Source organism: Cucurbita maxima, unplaced genomic scaffold (genome assembly GCF_002738345.1).
Source record: "Cucurbita maxima cultivar Rimu unplaced genomic scaffold, Cmax_1.0 Cma_Scf00008, whole genome shotgun sequence".
Lineage (NCBI taxonomy): Eukaryota > Viridiplantae > Streptophyta > Magnoliopsida > Cucurbitales > Cucurbitaceae > Cucurbita > Cucurbita maxima.
Genome location: NW_019272024.1, coordinates 5161625 through 5181356, shown reverse-complemented (window position 1 = coordinate 5181356; position 19732 = coordinate 5161625). Strand labels below are relative to the sequence as shown.

The following is a 19732-nucleotide window of genomic DNA, read 5'->3' as shown; positions in this document are numbered from 1 at the left end:
GGGTTTTTTTTTTTTTTTTTTTTTTTTTTTTTTTTTTTTTGCCTATTAAGGCAGTTCCGCATAGGCACTTACTATTACTATTTCTAGAAAAAGCATGACTGACGACCAGTAGTTTTCAACACTATTGAGAGAAATGTTCTAGTTGGATGAGTTTGACACGTATAATTAGTATCTAACACCTAAAAATAGCTTTGCTATTAGCAATTATTTCAGCTCGTCTCCTACAAGGGTATCGTTGTTCTTCGCGCGTTAGGGCGGTTCCAAAAAGTCACTTCTTTTTTAAAAAAATTTAGGTCCATTATTGTTTCCAATGGAAATATTAAGATACATGGAAGTGGCTTTTCGGAACTACCCTAATGTGCGAACAATGGTACCCCAATGAAAAACGACTCGTAAAGAATGCCTACAATGATGCTTATTTGGGTGTCGATCACTGATCATACTTGTTAAAATAATCCAACTTGAAATTTTCTCACAATAGTGTCAATAAATATTGTGACATAGCTATTTTGTCAAATGCTTTACGCGATTTGGTTAGGGTTTCCAAGTTAGGGATTTGATTTTAAGTTCATATATGACGTGCTATAGACTCTTTTTTCTTCGAAATTTAAGTCCTAGTGTTGTTTCCTATTGAAATATTAAGGTACAAAGAACATATATTGGCGTTTCAGATCTACCCTAATGCACGAATAATAATACCCCGAAAGAAAATGAGGTGAAAAGATTGTCAACAAGGAAGCTATTTTTTGGGTGTTGGTTGCTGAATGTATGTGTCATAATTATCCAACTTGAACATTCCTCACAATAGTGCAAAGAAATATTGACTATCACTCCTTTTTTTCGAAGGCTCTATGCGACCCTATTAGGATTTTGGTTCTTAGTTCATATATGCGACACTATAGGCTTTTTATTTTTATTCGAAATTTAGGTCCTAGTATTGTTTCATGTGGAAATATTAAGATACAGAGAATGGAAAGTGGCTTTTTAGAGTTTCCCTAACGTGCGAACAATGGTACCTTGGCAAAAAGCGAGCCAAAGAGATTGGCAAGAGCGAAATCTTTTTTGGGTGTCAATTACTCATCATGCATTTCAAAATCATCCAATGTGAAGATTCCTGACAAGTGGAAAAATAGCGACTATCACTCAATTTTTTATGTTGTCCGATATTGAATGCTTTACACAATTCAATTAGAGTTTCGATTTTAAGTTCATATATCTGGAACTATAGCCTCTTTTTATTCGAAATTTAAGTCCTAGTACTGCTTCCTATAGAAATATTATGATACCAAGAACATACCAAGAATAGAAAGTGGCTTTTCGAAACTGCCTTGGCACTTAGGCAATGGTACCCCAACTAAAAGCGAGCTAAAAATATTGAAGATAACGAAGCTATTTTTAGGTGTCGATTACAAATCATAAGTGCAAAATCATCCAAACATGAGTATTCGTGACAATAACGTTAAAGTTATCATCCGTCACCCAATTTTTTTTCCTAGAATGCTTTACATGACCAAATTAGGGTTTCAGTTTTAAGTTTATATATACACCCCTAATATGAACCAAAAGACATCAATTATACAATATACTTCAATGAAGATGCGAATAAAATATTGTTGAAATTATCAAAAAATATTTTAATTCATGCCACGTTGAAGAAGAATGAAGTTTCATCTTATAAATTTTGGGTGGATTACAATTTAGAGTAATTTGGAGTTATTGTATTTCATTAATGTATTTTAAGACTTTTTATTTACTTTAGGTTACAATTACATCATGGTTAACGGTGACCATTAAGTATGAATGTTAGAACTCTTGGAATGTCTAGTAGTTTCATTTTGAGGCTATATAAAGCTATGTATGTTGTATTTGTAAGAGACTTGGAAAATATAGTAAAAGAAGCATTTGTGCTCTTCTTTGGCCAATGTTGGCTAAGTTTCTTTGCAATTCTATGTAGTTTAGGTTGCATGTAGAATCATTCAAGCTCGACATGATCAATCTTGCTTGTGGAGTGATTCGAATTTCAAACAAGTGTTCTTGCGTGAGATATTTGATCAACAAGAATCATTTAAGCTAGACATGATTGATCTTGCTTGTGGAGTGATTCGAATCTCAAACTATGTTCTTGGTTTGAGATAATCGATCAACAAGGTAATTTGAATCTTATTCCCCTTGAGAAGAAAGTAAACATATATCTGGTTCGCTTAGGGCATTATACTGACCTTAATTACCTTGGTTAAAGTAAAAATCGGGATGGTCGGAGTGGTGAAAATTGGGCAAAAATACCCTTTACTGAGTTGAATAGTCGATTCTTAGCCATCAGAGCCATGGGAGCAAAGTCGAGCCAAGCCATTGGAGCTGAAGGAGTCAACGTCTACCGGTGCAACACGTGTCATTGTGGGGGGAGGTGACACATCGCGGGTTGCTTCTCGAGTCGAGGTGCGGACTTCGGGTCACTGACTCAAGTGCACGGAATGCAAGTGTTTGGGCCATTGCGGATTTTGGGCTGAGGCACTGCAAATGGGTATTTGACAGTGGAAGGCAGTGCCAAAATCGAGGTGAATACCAAACGCTTTTTGAAGTCTGTGCCAAAATATTGACGTAAAGCATGGATTTCGATCCGACACTATCAACTTTCAAAACAAAATAGTAGTTGTCCATCTAAAACTAAGAATATTTTTTAGATTGTTTTTTTTTTTTAATAGTTTTAAGGTATTATGGAAAGTTTTAAAAATTAAGAATATTTTTGAAGTAAAGTATAAAATTGAGAAGTATTTTTATATAAAATGAGCCAAACTGCCAAATAATTAGATTTTGCATTTAAAACTCATTACAGGACCCAACTTGGCCAAAGCTTTATTAAATTTAGTGCATTGGAGTCAACGTCTTGTTTGGATGTAATTAATGTGGCGTTTATTAATTCAACCATCTTTTTATTATTTTAACTTGAAACATATAAAATCGTGATTAATAAATTATTAATATATTTTAAAATTGAAAAGAAAAAATATAAATCCTTAATTTTTTATTAGAAAATTATATTAAAAATGTAAATTATTTATCAAAAAATTCTTTAAAAAGAATAATTTTTTTAAAGACTAAATAAATAAATAAAGGAAAATTTTCCTATAGAAAATTCTTGCTCCGATCCATAAGAAAAAATGGGAGAAAGAGATGGAAAAGGTGACAGGTACTCCGAAAATTTTCTCATTCTTAACACGTATCGTGGACTCTCTCAAAAGAATAATCAAATTTATGAGTATTTTCGTAATGGAACCTTCTAGATTTATAAATATAACAATTAGACATAAAAAAAAAAAAAAAAATTGTGAAAAGAGAAAAAAAGAATTAAAGAGTTAATTAAAAGTAAATACGTGTGGGGTTGTTGTTGGTCAATTCAGTAACTTTTTTACTTGGTTGACGCGGCTCGTGTTTTGAAAACGCGTTTTTCTTCTTTTCAAGAAAATTACAACAAAAAACAAATCCCTTAAATATTTATTTGAGAGAGAGAGAGAGAGCGAGAGCCAATCACGCGGCTTCTTACTTGGCATCAGCGATAAAACACAAGTTCCACGTGGCCAAGTGGTCAATGCCCCTTCATTCACAATTTTTTTTTAATGATATTTAGTAATAAATTATTGTTTACCATATATATTATATTTGATATTTTATTAGAAGACAAATATCTATAGGTATCTTTCCATTTATTACTCTTTCCATATTCTTGTAATTTATTTGATTATAAATAAGATAACTTTCCACCGTTAGGTGGGTGGATTAATCAAACATTCTTAGATATGTTTAAATAATTTAAAGTTTTTTCTTTTTTTCAAATATTTAAACTACCTATCATAATTACACTCTTATAATTCAATGAACAAGTCAGTCATACGAAAGTCGAACTTTGCAGACAACCTTAACCTATGATTGAGGTTCAAGTCACGTTTGAAATAAATGTTTTAAAAAACATGAGTGAGAAAGAAATCAATGTTATAAACTAAGAGCGAAAAAGGAATAACCATAACTTTGATAGTATATAACCTCCGTGTATGAAGAATTGACAATTAGACACATTCTCTTATGTTCTACCTCTTTGTTGGGAGGACTTGCATTTCCTTCTTAGGTTTGTCACTTTCCATACTTTTGGAGGAGTTGGGTTGATATTTTTTATTATCCCCACTTGTGGAATCCTAGTTTTGCCTTATGTCTGGCTAAGATCAAACAATCGTTCGACTATAGAATATGCCTTGAAAATGTTTTGAACTCTTTGTTCGTAGAACTTGGTCTTCGTCCATGGCTTTAACCCCTCAACAAAACTGAATACCTTGTCTTTCTCAAACATATCACGAATATCCAACATAAGTCCAGAGAATTACTTAATGTAGTCTCGACATTATCTGACAAGAACTGAGAATGGAGTTCTTGGATTAAGCTCTCCTAAGTGTCCATAGTACATCGACCATCTTGAATGTCCATGTATTTGGATCTCCACCATAACTTTACATCTTCGGCTACATGCATTGTTGCCAACATGATCTTCGCTTCTTATGCTACCATATTTGTGGCTCAAAAGTACTGTTCGAGTTTAAAGATAAACTTCTCTAGAGTCTTGACATCTCAAACCCAGCAGAAGGGCTTGGATTCTAGGACCTTTATCTTGTTGAATTAGACTGCACCCCCAACTAGGGTTTGGTTCCACACCACTCTCATGGTGAGGTTTAATCTGGCGCTCAAATCCGCCACTTCCCCCCTAACCACTCCTAAGGGTTGCTCTTAAATCTTCTGAAACCATCTGAACGATCGGTTGTTGTTCCATCCAAGCAACATAACCCATCAATCCATCCACACACGAAGCCACTAGCAGTTGTGGTCTTGTCTTCTAGGGCCTTGACCCTAGCCATTAATTCATGAACAAACATTATACCAAGGTGCCTTGTCATCTCGTCGATCCTGTCAGCTTTAGTGGCAATCTCATTCATGCAAGATCCCAAAAGTCTCATTCCCTTAGAAACTTCACTCAAGTAGAGTAATTGATCTTTGATCTCTACAAATTAGTCAACCTGGAACTTGCCCAGCTGTTTTACAGTGGACATGTTTGTGTACTACGATTCAATGAGCTTACTCGACTATGATACCATTTGTCACAATCGCATTCTTGTCGCAGCGAAACAGTGATTGTGATATGAACCAAGGCATCAATCATGCAATATAAACTTCAAGGAAGATGTGAAGAAAATGTTGTTCAAACACAAGATGTTGCAATTCATGCCCCATTAAAGAAGAATTAAGCTTCATTTATTTTTAGATGAGTAAAAATTTTGGGTGGATGATAGTTTACCGTTAAGATATTTCATTCATGTATTTTAAGATTTTTTATTTACTTTAATGTTATATTTACACCGTGGCTAATTATGGTTATAAAGTATACCTAGTGACTAATTATGGTTATAAAGTATACATAATGGCTAATTATGGTTATAAGATATGAAAGTTACAACTCATGGAATTCCACATAAAGGTTATAGGTTTTCATTTTGAGGTTATATAAAGTCATGTATGTTATCTTTGTAAAGGAGACTTAGAAAATGTAGTAAAAAGAGAATTTGTGAGTAAGTTTCTTTGCAATTCTATGTAGTTTAGATTACATGTTTAGAATCATTCAAGTTTGACATGATCAATCTTACTTATGTAGTGATTTGAATCTTAAACAAGTGTTTCTCCCTTGAGATATTTGATCAACAAAGTAATACATTTATAAACTTTCTGATATGGAAATCAACCCAAGGGAAAGTATGGAATGGATTACCTTGATGATCAAGATCAAGAGTAAAAAAAACTCGTTTCTAAACTCGTGATTTGAATCACTCCACAAGAGATTTGATCAATAACACTTAAATGACTCTTAACACAAGAATTTGCAAAGAAAGTTTAGCTCTCAACAAAACTAAAAAAGAAATTTTATTCTTAATTCCAAAATTTGATGTCTAATCAAAGAAAAGAATGTTTTATATAGTGATAAGATAAGAAACCACTACAAGGGGAGTAAGATTCGGATTACCTTGTTGATCGAATATCTCAAGGCAAGAACATTGTTTGAGATTCGAATCACTCCACAAGCAAGATCGATCATGTCTAGCTTGAATGATTCTTGTTGATCAAATATCTCAAGGCAAGAACACTTGCTTGAGATTCGAATCACTCCACAAGCAAAATTGATCATGTCGAGCTTGAATGATTCTACATGCAACCTTAACTACATATAATTGCAAAGAAACTTAGCCATTGGCTAAAGAAGAGCACACATGCTTATTTTACTATATTTTCCAAGTCTATTTACAAATACGACATATATGGCTTTATATAGCCTCAAAATGAAGCTACTAAATGCATTCCAAGAGTTGTAACATTCATACTTAATGACTTTAATTAACCATTATGTAATTGTAACCTAAAGTAAATTAAAAGTCTTAAAATACATTAATGAAATACAATAGCTCTAAATTACTCTAAATTGTAGTCCACCCAAAATTCAAAACATGAAACTTCATTTTTCTTCAATGTGACATGAATTGAAATATCTTTTGATAATTTCAACAATATTTTCTTTACATCTTCATCTTCATTGAAACATATTGTATGATTGATGTCTCTTGGTTCATATCATATAGCCTTTACAACCTTAACCTATATGATACATAATTCTCAAATTAAATGGGCTAGTAAATGAGAAATACCCATAACCTCCCTATTAAAATAGCTAGTAAATGGTGGAATATAGTAACCTATGTGGGTTACAATATAACCTTAACTCCTATATTTAAGAAGACAAATAAATAGTTAAACTATAATTAAATAATGCAATTAATAAAATGTGCTTATTAGTCATTTTTTGACTAGTTTCATAAATTCAGCAGAGTTCATTAAATGCAACTTAAAGTGCATTTAATTCATCTCTTTCTTGAAGCTCAACTTTGCATAACATATAAGGGAGGTCTAGAATTTCCTTTGATGAGCTCACTATAGCTTGAATATAATTTGTTGGCTTTTTGGCCCTTGATCTCACTTCAATTAATTTCAATCAATTAATTGATTGATGTTTTGATGATAACAAACTTACTTTTAATTATTAACTTATTTTGAACTGTCCACGGTATAAGGTCGGGAATAACGATTACAACGACTTTTCAATTACTCAAATCAGAGCTAAAACGAAGAAATTAGAGTCGAGACAACATACCCGACGTGATGATGTGGCAGCAAAATCAAAATATATCAAAGTATGACATTTATAATGTTGGAAGAGTAACAAATGGTGGAGTTTTTCTTATTATTATATTTCTAAATAAAATTATTTTTACAAAATATAAATTTGAATATAATCGTTACTCACATTGATTTTTATTATTATTATATTATTATATTTTAAAATTTTGGTAGTTACTCACATCGCTTTTATTATTATTATATTATTTATTTATAATAAATTTTGAATTTTCATTTGACTGTTACTCACATAACTTTTTTTTTATTATTATATTAAAAATTTTAAATAAATGAATTTAGAAAAATTTTCTTGTTTATTTACTTTTAATCTCCACCTTCCATTATTCCTAACACAATCCAATGGTCAATATTAATTCCTACATTTTGTCACTTTCTCTGTATAAACTCATCAACTTCCCCACATTTTAAAACACACAACTTCCATAAATTCTCCAATTCTCATTTGTTCAAAGTCTCCATTGTTTGTGGCTCTCTCCAAGCTTACAAGTTTATTTCTCTTCATCTTATTCTTGAGAAGGATTATTATTGTAGTGTGAGGAAACAGTTGTGAGTGTCCCAAATTGTAAATCTACTCTTTGAGAGAGTTGTGGTGTGTTATTATCAAACTCAAATACTTGTATCGGTTTGATCTTATGTCGTGGAAAGGATTGAGTTTGTTCTTGAACTCGTAAAAAGAGCGGTGTAGCGGTTTAGCTCTGATCCATGGAAAGAGTCGAGAAAGTTCTTTATTCAAATTCCCAAGAGGCACTTGGGGAGTGTAGTAGGTCGAGTTTGACCGAACCACTATAAAATTACGGTGTCATTTTCTCTAACTCTTTCCTATTTAATTTCAAAATTATTATTGTGATTTATTGCATGGATTATTGTTTTGACTTGAATTATTTTGTTCTAGTAATTATCATATTCTACTTATTTATAAAAAGTTTCATCATTAAAAAAAATTAATCACGTTTAAACACCTTTACCGTTAAAACCCTATTCACCCCCCTCCCCCCTCTAGGGTTGCCATATCGATCCAACAAGGTTTGTTGTAGCTTCTTGGCTCTCGTCCTTGTAATTGGACCTTGAGGTATGGAAATTCTTTGGTCGTGGTTCATATCACTTTCCCTTGAAGTGATTTCTTATCATTAGGACTAAGTTTTTTTGCAACTCTATATAGTTTAGGTTGCATGTTTAGAATTATTCAAGTTTAAAATGATCAATCTTAATTCCGGAGTGATTTGAATCTCAAACAGTATTCTTACCTTGAGATATTTGATCAATGAGGTAATCTGATTCCTTATTTTCCTTGTAGTGATTCCTTATGAGTTTGTATCAACTTTCTCGGAATTGATTCATTATCATTTGAACAAAAAGGAAATTTGTGTTGTCTATTACACGTTATGTGATAATGATTTGACTGTGTATGTATTTTTTGAAAGTATCATACTTCCATGCATCTAAATTTTATGACCATGATGTCACTTGTATGACTCTCGAGACACCCTGAAGTGAAATATGATATATAGTATGTCATAAACAATAATGTATGTTAGTCTCACTTAGAAATTCCATGATTCATCCTATAAAAATATAATTTTTTGGCTTGAACATGGATTACTTCTCCTACGTTTATGCATGTGCGTGTCTATAAGAATAAATTTGGATCCTATTTCATTTTGTGGTTCGTTGCACGAGAGTTCGTAGACCTAATGTAGACTTGGGGTTTACGAAAATAGGGGCATTCTCCTAATAGGTCCACATGTAGTGTGTGGATTATGTGTAGGGAAGAACTATACATCGAGACCCACATAGAAAATGAAATTGGGCTTCAACTATAAACATGATTCTAGATCCCATAAAAATATTAAGTCATAGTCATGTGTATTTCCATTTTCGGCCCTAACAATAGAGTCACTTACTGAACTTATCCTATTATTATTAAACATTTTTTTAGGTAAAACTAAACGACTCCGTAAAATTGAAACGTTTTAATGGAATTGATAAAGTAGACATAAAATTGGGGTGAGAAAAAAAAATTAATGAGAGAATTTTGTTTGTTTCTAATTTGAATATAAAAAAATAAAATCCACTTTTAATAAAAAAAGAACATGTTAAAATATATTTAAAATATAATTTTGTCATTTATTTCTAAAAATCAATTTAATAGACATTACTTTCTTTTTTTTTTAATTTGACTAAGAATATGTTTAAAAAAAAAAATCAAATGGGCATTGGTTTTTGAACATACTATTCTATTATTTAATACTCAATATTTCGTCATAACTATTTATTTTATTTCAATAACACTAAAATCAATAAATATAGTCTACTCGCATTATTTATTAATTAAATAGTTGATCAATAAGTTTTTATTTTTAAATTATTATTGCAAATTTTAATCTCGATATCTTAAATAAGTTAATTCAAATAATTTTTTTTAAAAATATATATAGTTCCAAAAAATTATTTATTTGAGAGAGAATTTGGTGAGGTATTTATGGATTATATAATTATTTATTTTTTTCAGTTTATATATTTATCGCATCCATAATTCCTTGGACTTAAAAAACGTGGATTCAAAATTACCTTTCTGTCCTCACTCATTAAATATAATTTTACCTTTATACCCTTTTTTAAAAAAAATAATATTTTTGGATCTGATGAATGTTATGACAACACGAAGAAAGTTGGATATAAATTTTTTGTTTGTGTTCACTCATTAAAGATAATATAATATAATATAATATAAATTTTTTATAACCTAATTTACCTATTCAAATAATTCTGTTACTCTAAATTAATATTTTATTTATTTATTTATTTATTATTTTTTTTTTTTTTTTACAAAACCCAAGTTCTTCTTCCTCCCCTTCAACAATGGACAATAGTTGACCAATTTCAACCGCTTCAGATTCATAGCCTCCATCGTTCTTCCCTTCAACCTTCGATCCCCATTTCCATAAATCCGCTTTAACTTTTGAATCCAAGATTCAGCTAAATCAGCTGTGTTCGGGCAATCTTCCATCTGGGATTTTCTTGTTTTCGAGTTTCTAATCTTCTATTTCAGTGAGGGTATTGTCGATTTGATCCAGAATGGGCGTGTGCTCAAGCAAAGGCAAATACAAACCGCAGTATGATCGTTATGAGCACCAACCAAAAGGTCCAGCTCAACACGCCCATCAGTCGCCGGAGAGTCACCACTCGGCGGCGGCGAAGTCAACCGGTCCTCCCAGAAGCCCCCTACCCACCGTCCTCAGGTCTGATTCGATTCTTGGGAAGCCATTAGAGGATGTTAAGCTGCATTACACCATTGGGAAAGAATTAGGGAGAGGGCAATTTGGGGTTACTTATCTCTGCACTGAGAATTCCTCTGGTAAGCAATATGCCTGCAAATCCATTTCCAAAAGGAAGCTTGTGACTAGAAATGATAAGGATGATATTAGAAGAGAGATTCACATTATGCAGCATTTGAGTGGGCAACCTAACATTGTTGAGTTCAAGGGAGCTTATGAAGACAAGCAATCGGTTCATTTGATCATGGAGCTTTGTGCTGGTGGCGAGCTGTTTGATAAAATTATTGCAAAGGGTCATTATAGTGAGAAAGCAGCTGCCTCAATCTGCAGGTCTATTGTTAATGTGGTTCACATCTGCCATTTCATGGGGGTGATGCATAGGGATCTCAAGCCTGAGAACTTTCTGCTTGCTAGCAAGGAGGAAGATGCTATGCTCAAAGCAACAGATTTTGGATTGTCTGTTTTTATTGAAGAGGGTGAGGTTCTTGCTCTGTTCATTGGATTTTTTCTTCATGCCTTTTTGATTGAATGTTTCTCTGTGCTTGCTTTAATTGAATTTTCTGTTCTTGTTGATAATTTTATGGTAAATTGTGTAGGAATTTGTGTGTGGCTTACAAGTTTTAGATGGTAGAATTAGATATATATTTCAATTGCTATTGGTGATCATCTGTTGTAGTGTTGGCAAATGTTCAATGTCTTGGGGCAAATTTTAGTTTTGATTTTCCAATTTAATCAAACTGAACCAGGACTTGAATTAATGGTGCATAGTTTTAGCTAGGTTTGGACATTTTATTGCTAAGTTTAGGCAATTCATGTTTTATTTTGTAGCTACATGTGGGTTTGGAGATTTTTTTGCTTGATTTTGATTAGTTTTTTGGTTGAATTTTCTATGAGTTATTGATTGGTTTGTTGTTTCTGCTTTTCTAATCTACTTTGAGAAGCTGTTCATTTCACGGACTTTTCACAGCACATTCAAGTTTAGGATTCAAATTGTTGAAATTGAAATTTTAAGGTTAACATTGACTCATGGATTAAGTGTGAGATCCCACTTCGGTTGGGGAGGAAAACGAAACACTCTTTATAAGGGTGTGGAAACCTCTCCCTAGTAGACGCGTTTTAAAAACCTTGAGGAGAAGCCCAAAGAGGACAATATCTGCTAGCGGTGGGCATGAGATGTTACAGTAAGTACAGGGATGCAAATCGATTTTATTTTATCTCGAATAATTTCACCCAACTACTCCATGTATTCATCCTGATGCTGATTCAAATGTATGTAAAGTTGTAAGTCCGTTGGTGGTATTCATGTACTTATCCAACAATGACAGATCAGAGTTAGTCAACCTCAATATAAAAACAAAATATGGCTAGAGATCAACTTGTGATTATTGAAGTCACATGGGTATAGGAACTATTATTCTTGGTCAATGTTCATCATTATGGATTCATAACCTCAACCTGACCGAATGGGCTTATTATCTTTGCGTATTATTCATTCTAACAGTTGTTAATGCCTTCATCCTGACCGAATGGGCAATCGATGTCGAATTATCTCAGTCTCTTCAGTTTTTTTTTATCAATTTCCTTTCTTGTTATATGAGATTATTTCATGAAGTGGATGGCTTCAAACATGATTAACTTTGGTTGCACAACTTTCTAATGTGTTTTCTTAATTTTATAAGACTGAAGCACGACATTTTAAGCTTTGACGTTTTGTAGGATGCATGATATACTATTTGAGAGTCGAGTCGATAGGTTCTCTGCTTGTCTCAATAGTTCTTGCTTTAATATCTATCCATTTTGTCCTGTGAACTGGTTATAGTGTGAAGAGGAGACAATTCAGATATCTAACAATATAAAGTTAACTATCACTTTAACAAGACAATTCAGAGCTAAGAGTCACTTAAACAAGACTTTAATCCTCCAATGATACGAAATAAGGTGTCTTAATTGATTTTAGACACCTTATTTCTTATTTCGTATCACCCAAGCACACTCTTGATAAATTTTGTTGACTTCTAAGATACATCCTATGATGATTATAGGCTATAATAGATAGTTGTAAAACTCCTTTCCTTAAAAACGTGGCGGAGGCTGGAACCATAGCTCAAGATTTCCTAGTTCGAGTTTCCCAACTGACTTGATAACTCAGGTGATAGCAACTGCTTCACAATCACTAAACCTGAGTGCTAAATGAACTCATGCTTTGCCGAAGGGTTTAGGAGATTTTGATGAAACTATATGTGTTTCCCCTGAAGAATTGGTATTTGACTTCTTTCAGGAAAGGTGTACAGAGACATAGTGGGGAGTGCTTATTATGTCGCCCCTGAAGTATTACGTCGTAAATATGGGAAAGAAATTGATATTTGGAGTGCTGGAGTCATGTTGTACATATTACTCAGTGGTGTACCTCCATTTTGGGCAGGTAAAAAGCGAAGTACTTTCTTTTTCACTTTCGCCTTGCTATGTTCTTTCGGTCGAACATCCTGTCGCATTTTCTTTTTCGAAAAAATGCGTGGCCAGTATTGTGAATAACATGATCTTTATTGCAGAAACTGAGAAGGGCATATTTGATGCAATATTGCAAGGACATATCGACTTTGAAACTGATCCATGGCCAAAAATTTCGAACAGTGCCAAGGACCTGGTGAAGAAAATGTTAACTCAGGACCCAGCACAACGGATTACATCGGCACAGGTTCTCGGTATGTAATTGTCTACGAATGCTTTCTTGAATCCTTACTAAAACAATTGGCAAACAATTGGTATGTGAATCTGTAGCATTTAACTCGGGGTAATGCCGTTTTGTATCTTATTTAGACCATCCATGGATGAGAGAAGGCGGAGATGCGTCGGATAAGCCAATCGACAGTGCAGTATTTACAAGACTCAAGCAATTTAGAGCAATGAACAAACTGAAGAAGCTTGCCCTGAAGGTGATCATCCTTATATTTCAGAAGAAGTTATACTTGATTGAATTAACAGGTAGTTTATGAAACAATTGCAGGTTATAGCTGAAAATCTTTCTGAGGAAGAGATCCAAGGCCTGAAAACAACGTTCACGAACTTGGACACGGACAACAGCGGAACCATCACTTATGCAGAATTGAAGTCTGGACTGGCCCGGCTTGGCTCAACGCTAAGTGAGGCTGAGGTCAAACAACTTATGGAAGCGGTAATATATGATTTAACATCATCGACCACTCGAAGTTCCTTATTTCTTTTTCCTGACATGAACTGAAAGAACCTCGATCGCTGTTTCAGGCTGATGTGGATGGAAATGGTTCAATCGATTACATCGAATTCATCACTGCTACGATGCATCGATACAAGCTAGAAAAAGAAGAGCACCTTTACAAAGCCTTCCAGCATTTTGACAAGGATAACAGTGGGTCAGTCTCTCATCCTAGAACACACAACTATATAAACAAACATTTATCTTCTTTTTGAATCAATTTATTTCAGTCTTTCTGAGAATTTTCTTATTGTTCTATCAGTTATATCACAAGAGATGAACTGAAAGCTGCAATGAAAGATTACGGAATGGGCGACGAAGGGACTATTAGAGAGATTATTTCCGAAGTCGATGCAGACAACGTAAGTTCATCCATATGTAGAGTCTGAAACACGAGCTAATCTTCTCTGGTAAAATGCAACTAATTTGTGTTCGGGTTTCGTAGGATGGAAGAATCAACTACGATGAGTTCTGTACAATGATGAGAACTGGAACCCAACAAGGCAAACTCTTTTAACATGTCGAAGGATACCGAAGATCGTCGAAGGGATCGCCTAAAGCTTGGCCATCGGCAGCAAAATGTTTGAGACAACAGCTAAAACATTGGTTTCGGGTTTTAATGTGGTATTTTTGCATAGCAATTGAATTGTTGTTTATATCTGTGTAAAATTTGTTGGCCTGTGTAAGCCATGCTGGATTAATTTGTATTTGCCTAAATGTACTTGTTTACTTGAGTATTAATTATGTCTACTTGATATTTGCTTATGTTTTATTTAATGGATGGAATTTATGAAGAAGGCTTGCTCGTCTCCATCCTTGCAACCTATGGGAGTTTCATGCACCATATAATAATATTGACTAATCATCTCATAATATACTTATATCATAGTATAAACCTAACATAAACCTAACATAATACACATCAAACAATCACAAAACACGGCATGTGTAGGGGCCACAGGGCACGTGTCATTCATACTTTAAATAATTCATCCAACCAATCAATAGGAAAGAACACCTATATCTAGTTGGCCTAAGTTGAAGTCACCACACTCCCTTAACTTAGCTTCTCCTTAAAATCTAATTCCATCTAGGGAGTCTTTCAATCATAAATTAAAATTCTACTATGAAAATTAGCTCATAATTTGCGTTGAATAATCCTAAGAGTACCTATATTAATCTTTAACACCTTTGAATGTGTTATAGTAATCATAGTTCAGTGTTTGTTAGGGAATGTATTCTCCATTTGTCTCACCTATATACAAGGAAATGAGATAATTTTTTGAGAATAATCTATTTAAATAACCATTCAACGTCACAAGGAACGAGTTGGAAGATGAAATGCTAAAAACGTCAACTAGCTGACCTACTAGAATAGGAACGTTCTCACAAGCGAGCAAGAGGAAAAGAACTTTCTTTCACACACAAATGATGATAGAGGTTGTAGGAAGAACCATGAGTATGCAAACAACCAATTTAGGTGTCCCATCAAATTTCAATTATTAAAAATTGAAAGGTTACCAATACAATACACATTGAAAAACAAAATTAAAAAACTGTGTTACAAAACCTAATAAAACACAACAAATGATGTCTACTCTAGAGTTCAATCTAACAGGTCCACAATTGTCGATCGTTCCATGAAAGAAAAATTAGCAATGGTGAGTATATAATATATTCAATTAGTAGTTCACTTAGACCTAAAAATTAGGTTTAATTATAAAGTCTTAAATAAGGTTTAACCTAAACTCTCAATTATAGGTCGTATACCACAGGTAAGCCTCACTTTGCTTATTTGAACCAAACGAAAATCGAAAGTCTTATGACCATGCTCCCTTACTTATGAGCATTCTTAATACCTTTGATATTTTAATAATCCCTCATTTGTCTCTTAGGATGTTCGGGACTTTGGATTAATAGATAGCCCTCTAATAACTCCTACAGCCACTCAAATCATGTAATCTCATCATTTACAAGAGAACCATAAAGGGTCAAAGGTAAGCTTTAACCTTAATTGTACCTTACATAGTAACTCAATCACGTAATCTCATGTTACGTAGAGTTAAAGTAATTGGTATAACTAGATCACCAAATTCCGTGTTCTCTAGTCGTTCAATTTTCATACAAATTTGGAGTTCTTTTGACTTAATTTCATGAAGTTTAGTGTCTTTTAAGCTCAATTAAAATTATACCTATTCATTCAACTTTCTAAAACCTACTCGTAGATCCTTATGTAACTACTTACTCTCATGACTTGCTTGTGTGTAACTGTTGTATAAGTAGTCTTGGGTTTTCTAACCTGAGCATTTAAGTTCTACAATATGACATAAGAGGGAGAGTCCCTCGTGTTTGTCGATTCTATGTGGTCCCTTGTTCTACTCTGACAGGAATAGTTAGAGATCCCCTAATCACACTCACATAGTGTACGCATTGCGCTGTTAGATACATATATGTCGTATAGAATTTGGAAGCACAAATGTAGACTCTATCACTAGTGATAAGTCTCTCAATAAGGATTAACTAAAAACCTTTTCATAGTGTCACAATCATACAATCATATGACACAGTGGACGTATCTAAAATAAAATATTTCTTTTATCATGTTTCATACACAACTTGTGTGGAAAGTCTACTTAGCTACTCAAAGTCGATTACATCCTCGATGAGTCTTTGTATTATGATCTTGATCATAAGTAACATAATCAGACATATATATAACTTGTGAATATATAATACTTAAATGGGTTGAACTTCTTGGAAATATTTTGCCCCTATTTTAATCCAAATACCTTCATTTCTTAAATAATAAAAATTAAGAATGATATTGAAATAAAAAAAATAGATAAATGGAGGTCGAACCAGATAAAAAAAACATGTCCACGTGTTCACATGCAGTCAAGAGCATGCCCACATGCATGGACATGCGCACGTTTTAGATTCCTCCCATGCGTGTGCGCATTTGAGCCCCAATAGTTGATTCATGTTTTTCTCTTCTTTTTTTTTGTTTTGAACTTCATCTCCTATGTTCGAGTGTTGTGTGTCACAGTTATGTTTGTCTAAGGCATGTTGCTTATGATCGCATGTCGGATGTCCCAATCATGCTTGTCCAAGACATGTTGTCCATGCCGCATGCCCATTCCAAACCTCTTTTACTATTTCATGTTATGCCAATACGGGGGTGTATAACCTGTCACCAAAATCATGTCTACACCCGCCAAAGCTAAAATGTGTCAAAATATACTATAGGTGGATCTAACTAGTCGTCAATTTTTCGTATCTGAGTTATATGCTATCAAAGTTGTTACCTATTTGCTTTTGACTTATAAAGATGCTTTCTTTACGATTATTTTCAACTCACATTTTTCAAAATATTTCTCTCAAACTTGAAGAGAAGGTCAGAACAAGTGTTAGCTGCTACAAGTAACACCTATTTGTATTTAGGGTGTTCCCTTTTTCTTTCTCCTAATTTAAATCTTATTCTTCTTTTATAGTCCAATATTCGTTGTTCACCAAATTGGAAGAAGTTTTAAGTACCAATCCAATTGAAAAAGAAGATACAAAAATCACATTCATACATTCATGTTCTGAAAGCCTACATGAAATTTGTGGATCAAATTCTGTAAGAGTAATTATCAAAAATCAAAATCCTTGAAGAGCCTCAGCTCCAGCAACAATTTCCAGAATTTCCCCAGTAATCTTAGCCTGTCTCTCTCGATTATAAGCAACCAAAACAGAGTTCTTCAACTCCAGAGCATTCTCAGAAGCATTACTCATGGCGTTCATCCTCGCTGCCACCTCACTCGCCATGGATTCCTGCAAAGCCCTCAAAATCTGGCTGTTCAAATACAGAGCTATCATCCCATCCAAAATCTGAACTGGGTCTTGTTCAAACTCCAACAATGCCGGAATTTCCTCTAAATTCCCCCTTTTCCCCTCTCTCTCCACCTTCAATTTCCCCTCCTTTGTTGTCAATCTAAACCCTCCATCTCCCATGGCTTCCCTATCGCCCAACAATGGCAGCAATGTCTCAATCACAGGCTCACAATTCAGCAACGAAACGAACTTTGTGTAAATTAGTTCCACTTTGTCCACTTCTTCGCTGATGAACAGAGAAAACACAATGTCTGCAATGGTTTGTGCTTCTTTTGCTGTCGGTACTGAACCGCCGCCGCAGCTGGTTATGTATTTATCGACTTGAACGTCGGACCGGCGGCGGAAATGCGAGTTACCCTTTTTTCCAACGCTGATTAGGATGTGACCCAGATCGAGATTTTTCAATTCGGCCAATCGGGTGTCGGCTTTTTTTATCACGGAAGCGTTGAAACCGCCACAGAGTCCCCGGTCACCGGTGAAGACGACGAGGGCGACTTTTCCGACGGGTGCAGGGATTAGAAAGGGGAAATCGATTTCGTGTGGTTGGATTTGTTGGGTGATGAAATGGAGAAATTGGGCGAGGGATTGGGCGAAGGGGCGACTGTTGATTACGGCTTCTTGGGCTCGGCGGACTTTGGCGGCGGCGACGAGCTTCATGGCTTCGGTGAGCTTCTGGGTGTTGTTGATGGAGTGTAATCGAGATTGGAGGTCGCGGGCGCCGCCGCCGCGGCATCGGATTGAAATGGGCGGTGGAGATTTGGGAATACGGCGGAGAAGGGTGGGAAATGGGGTTTGGTGGAATCTTGGTTCGAGAAAGTGGGTCATAGTGGGAGGAGATTTTTGAAGGGTTCTGTTTTTATGTTTGATGATCCGATCGGCGATCAAAACAGAGCCGCTTGATGTTGACGAACACAGACAGAACTTCAGGGGCCTGTTTTGAGGCTGTGAGAGAAGTATTAACTTTAGGGTTCACAACCAAGGCCTCAGTAATTATTATTATTATCATTATTTTAAATTACATCACTAGAATTATTATTAGTTTCATTATTTGAAATTAAATCAAAACTTGGACTACACCCATCATTTTTTTATTCGGTCAACTCGACTCGAAAATAGGGTTATAACCCTTCCAACTCTACTCTACTTTTTAAAAAATTACAAATATTTAATGTAGATTACCAACCAATTTAATCCAAAAATTTAAGTTTGTCCAAAAAAATTCACTGATTAAATATATGAAATGTATGTGTGCATTATGCGTTTGAAGTTTGAATTAAATGGAATTTTTTAGTGTTATTATAAGCTAGAAATTCACTTTGCTTATAATTATACCTAGGTTAAAAATTTGATTTACTCCTATAATTATATCTCTTATCTTTAAGTACTACTAATTTTTTAATAATTAGTTTGTTTATGATTCAATCATAAATCAAGTTTCTCTCGAGTCATGGAGAGGATTGTGCCATAATGTTCCCGTCCCAAAATCAGCACTTAAGGGAATTACTCATCTACTTACCCTACATGGGGGAGTGATATGAACTACGACCAAGGAATTTCCATACCTCAAGGTTCAATTACAAGGACGAGAGCTAAGAAGCTACAATAAACCTTATACAGTTATATTCAAGCTATGGTGAGCTCATCAAAGAAAATTCTAGAAGACGTTGAAGACCTCCCTTATATGTTGTGCAAAGTTGAGCTTCAAGAAAAAGATGAATTAAATGCATTTAAGTTGTATTTAATGAACTCTGCTGAATTTATGAAACTAGTCCAAGGATGAGTTAATAAGCACATTTTATTAATTGTATTATTAAATTATAGTTTAAATATTTGTTTGTCATATTTAAGCTAGTTTTAAATATAGGAGTTAAGGTTATATTGTAACCCACGTAATATTCCACCATTTATTAGCCCATTTAATTTGGGAGTTATATATCACATAAGTTAAGGTTGTAAGGGCTATATAAAGCCTTCTTTTCTTTGATTAGACCTCAGATTTTGGAATTAAGAATAGAATTTCTATTTTAGCTTTGTTGATAACTAAATTTTCTTTGCAAATTCTTGTGTTTAG

At 34.1% G+C, this 19732-nt stretch overlaps 2 protein-coding genes and 1 long non-coding RNA gene across 3 annotated transcripts in view; 2 read left to right on the top strand and 1 right to left on the bottom strand.

Annotated features, from left to right (window-relative positions):
- LOC111483336 overlaps positions 1-5631 on the top strand; it is a 16019-nt gene extending 10388 nt beyond the window's left edge. The window contains exon 3 of the long non-coding RNA XR_002718346.1: positions 5516-5631. This is a non-coding gene — a long non-coding RNA (uncharacterized LOC111483336). The remainder of the gene's footprint in view (positions 1-5515) is intronic.
- A 4471-nt stretch (positions 5632-10102) lies between these two features.
- LOC111483276 (calcium-dependent protein kinase 2-like) lies at positions 10103-14562 on the top strand. The gene is made up of 8 exons (XM_023129432.1): positions 10103-11032; positions 12835-12978; positions 13106-13258; positions 13374-13489; positions 13561-13728; positions 13818-13945; positions 14051-14150; positions 14234-14562. Exons 1-8 carry the CDS (start codon positions 10357-10359, stop codon positions 14303-14305), a joined length of 1557 nt encoding a protein of 518 aa, XP_022985200.1. The 5' UTR covers positions 10103-10356; the 3' UTR covers positions 14306-14562.
- A 2740-nt stretch (positions 14563-17302) lies between these two features.
- Positions 17303-18635, bottom strand: LOC111483294 (ATP synthase gamma chain 1, chloroplastic-like). Its single transcript, XM_023129475.1, has one exon. It carries the CDS (start codon positions 18484-18486, stop codon positions 17428-17430), a length of 1059 nt encoding a protein of 352 aa, XP_022985243.1. The 5' UTR covers positions 18487-18635; the 3' UTR covers positions 17303-17427.
- Between the last annotated feature and the right edge of the window lie 1097 nt (positions 18636-19732).